The sequence below is a fragment of the Ursus arctos genome, unplaced genomic scaffold (genome assembly GCF_023065955.2).
Source record: "Ursus arctos isolate Adak ecotype North America unplaced genomic scaffold, UrsArc2.0 scaffold_4, whole genome shotgun sequence".
Lineage (NCBI taxonomy): Eukaryota > Metazoa > Chordata > Mammalia > Carnivora > Ursidae > Ursus > Ursus arctos.
The window spans coordinates 51,417,800-51,420,626 of record NW_026623056.1 but is presented as its reverse complement, the minus strand read 5'-3'; the positions used below and the strand labels follow the sequence as shown (position 1 = coordinate 51,420,626).

The following is a 2,827-nucleotide window of genomic DNA, read 5'->3' as shown; positions in this document are numbered from 1 at the left end:
TAAAACAAGAAAATAAAACGTTCAGACTATGCTTTTATTTTGATATTTCATTATGGAAAAATAAACCCATTTTGACCATAGAATTTACATAATTAGACACAGTGGACAATATATCCTAATGGCTCACTAAGTAATGATAGAAGATAGCCTTTGAGGGAAAACAAAATTTATTCTCAAAAATCATATTTTTTAAAGATTTTTTTTTTTTTAGTTTATTCATTTGAGAGAGAGAGAGACAGAGAGAGCACAAGCAGGGTAGAGGCAGAGGGAGAGGAAGAAGCAGACTCACTGCTGAGCTGGGAGCCAGACATGGGGCTCAATCCCAGGACCTGGAGATCATGACCTGAGCCAAAGGCAGATGCTTAAACATCTGAGACACCCAGGCATCCCATCTCAAAAATCAAAATAAGATTTAAGATTTTTCTCTTCTTCTAAGTATTATAAAAATAAAATATACAGGGCAAGTTTATTTTTATTAACATTTAAACTACTGTGATATAGTTCAGAAAATCTTATATAAATTCCTTAGAAAACAGGAAAGAAGTACATAGATCAATTCATATAAGAGACTGATACATACTTATTTTAATGATAAATCTTGAAGAATTTCCTTTGTAGTCTATTCTTCAAAATTAGCAGTCTCAATTTTCAGAAACCGTAGAGGTCACTAAGGATCAGGGGTCGTATACTGACAAGTTCACCTGTCTCAGGTCTTTGAAGCTAGGACTGGAATCAATCCTTTTTTTTCTCTATAGCATTAAACAACACTTATAAGAAGTATAAGCCATAGTTAAACTCAAATGTCTAAAATTCTAATAAGGAAACTGTGCATGCATATATGAGAAAAAGCCATGTAGATTATACAGAAGCAACTCAAGGTTGTGCTGGGTATATAGGATATGCTTGAGGATGCAGGAAGTGAAAATCACTGTGGTCTGGGGCATTTAGTTAAAACTTACTTAAGTAGCATCATATGTAAACTATGCATAAAGAAGGAAAGTATTTAGAAATCTGGGCAAAAATCAGTAGGAATGATGGCATGGACAGAATCAGTTTTTATGGAAATGGATCTAATACCTGGAAAAGGGATGAGCGAGGTGATAATACATAGATTTTATTTCCTTTAATATCCAAAATAATTTTCTTTAAGATGAAAGTCCTATTCTTAATCCCTAGTGATCTTCATATATTTCTTAAGATATAAATGTAACATATCTCTTGTATGCTATTTTCAAGCATTCACTCCACTGGGAGAGTATATGAAAACTTTTTCCTTAGTTAAAAAAATGTGTATATATGAAAATTGTAAATTTATTTTAAGGATCATTATTTTTTTATTTTTTTAAAGATTTTACTTATTTATTTGACACAGAGAGAGAGACAGCCAGCAAGAGAGGGAACACAAGCAGAGGGAGTGGGAGAGAAAGAAGCAGGCTCCCAGTGGAAGAGCCTGATGTGGGGCTCGACCCCAGAATGCCAGGATCACGCCCTGAGCCGAAGGCAGATGCTTAACGACTGAGCCACCCAGGCGCCCCTATTTTAAGGATCTTTAATACAAAAACTGACACTGAAATTATACCAAATATGCGTATGCTAGATTTGTACTCTATCTATCCATGAATTCATAAATACAAACCTTACCCACTGTAAACATTCTTCTTGGAATTATAAAAATATTCATGGGAATGCTGATATTCAGATTTGAGGTTATAAAGCTGACATTATAGGGGGATGAATGTCCCCTAGAGGTTTGTGTGCCTGTATCCAGAGATAGTAAGGGAAGTTTGAAGAAGCTCCTCTCTTTGTTGTAAAAAGAAAAAATCGGGAGGAAAATTATACACACTCTAAATTAGACTCTTATATCTCCAGAATTCCTATCTCAAAAGAGAAGGTGGATATGACTATGGGTAACTACTCCTTGACAACTGAATTTATCCTCATAGGATTTACGGATCACCCAGAGTTGAAGAGCCTTCTGTTTGTGGTGTTTCTTACTATCTATGTGATCACCATGGTGGGGAATCTTGGCCTGGTGGCACTGATTTTTACAGAGCGTCGTCTTCACACACCAATGTACGTCTTTCTGGGCAACCTGGCTTTGATGGATTCCTGTTGTTCCTGTGCCATTACACCAAAGATGTTGGAGAACTTCTTTTCTAAGGACAGAAGCATTTCCGTTTATGAATGCATGGCACAATTTTATTTTCTCTGCCTTGCTGAAACTGCAGACTGCTTTCTTTTGGCAGCAATGGCCTATGATCGCTATGTGGCCATATGCAGCCCACTGCAGTACCACACCATGATGTCAAAGAAACTCTGCATTCAGATGACCACAGGGGCCTACATAGCTGGAAACCTGCATGCCATGATGCATATAGGGTTTCTCTTTAGGTTAACTTTCTGTGGGTCAAATCAAATTAATCACTTCTTTTGTGATGTTCTTCCATTATACAGACTCTCCTGTGTTGACCCTTATATCAATGAATTGATGATATTTATCTTTGCAGGTTCAGTTCAAGTCTTCACTATTATCATAGTCATAGTCTCTTATCTCTGCATCCTTTTGATGATTTTCAAAATGAAATCCAAGGAGGGAAGAGGCAAAGCCTTATCTACTTGTGCATCCCACTTTCTCTCTGTCTCAATATTCTATGGTTCTCTTCTCTTTGTGTACGTTCGACCACATTCAGGTAAAGAAGACGGTAAAGACTTACCTGTTGCTGTTTTTTATACTCTAGTAATCCCTTTATTAAACCCTTTAATTTATAGTCTAAGAAATAAGGAAGTAACTAATGCTATGAAAAAAAATATAAAGAAAATTTTATAA

At 36.0% G+C, this 2,827-nt stretch overlaps 1 protein-coding gene across 1 annotated transcript; it reads left to right on the top strand.

The window, feature by feature from the left end:
• The first annotated feature begins 1,897 nt into the window (after nucleotides 1-1,897).
• LOC125281505 (olfactory receptor 5K1-like) lies at nucleotides 1,898-2,827 on the top strand. The gene has a single exon (XM_048215145.1). It carries the CDS (start codon nucleotides 1,898-1,900, stop codon nucleotides 2,825-2,827), a length of 930 nt encoding a protein of 309 aa, XP_048071102.1.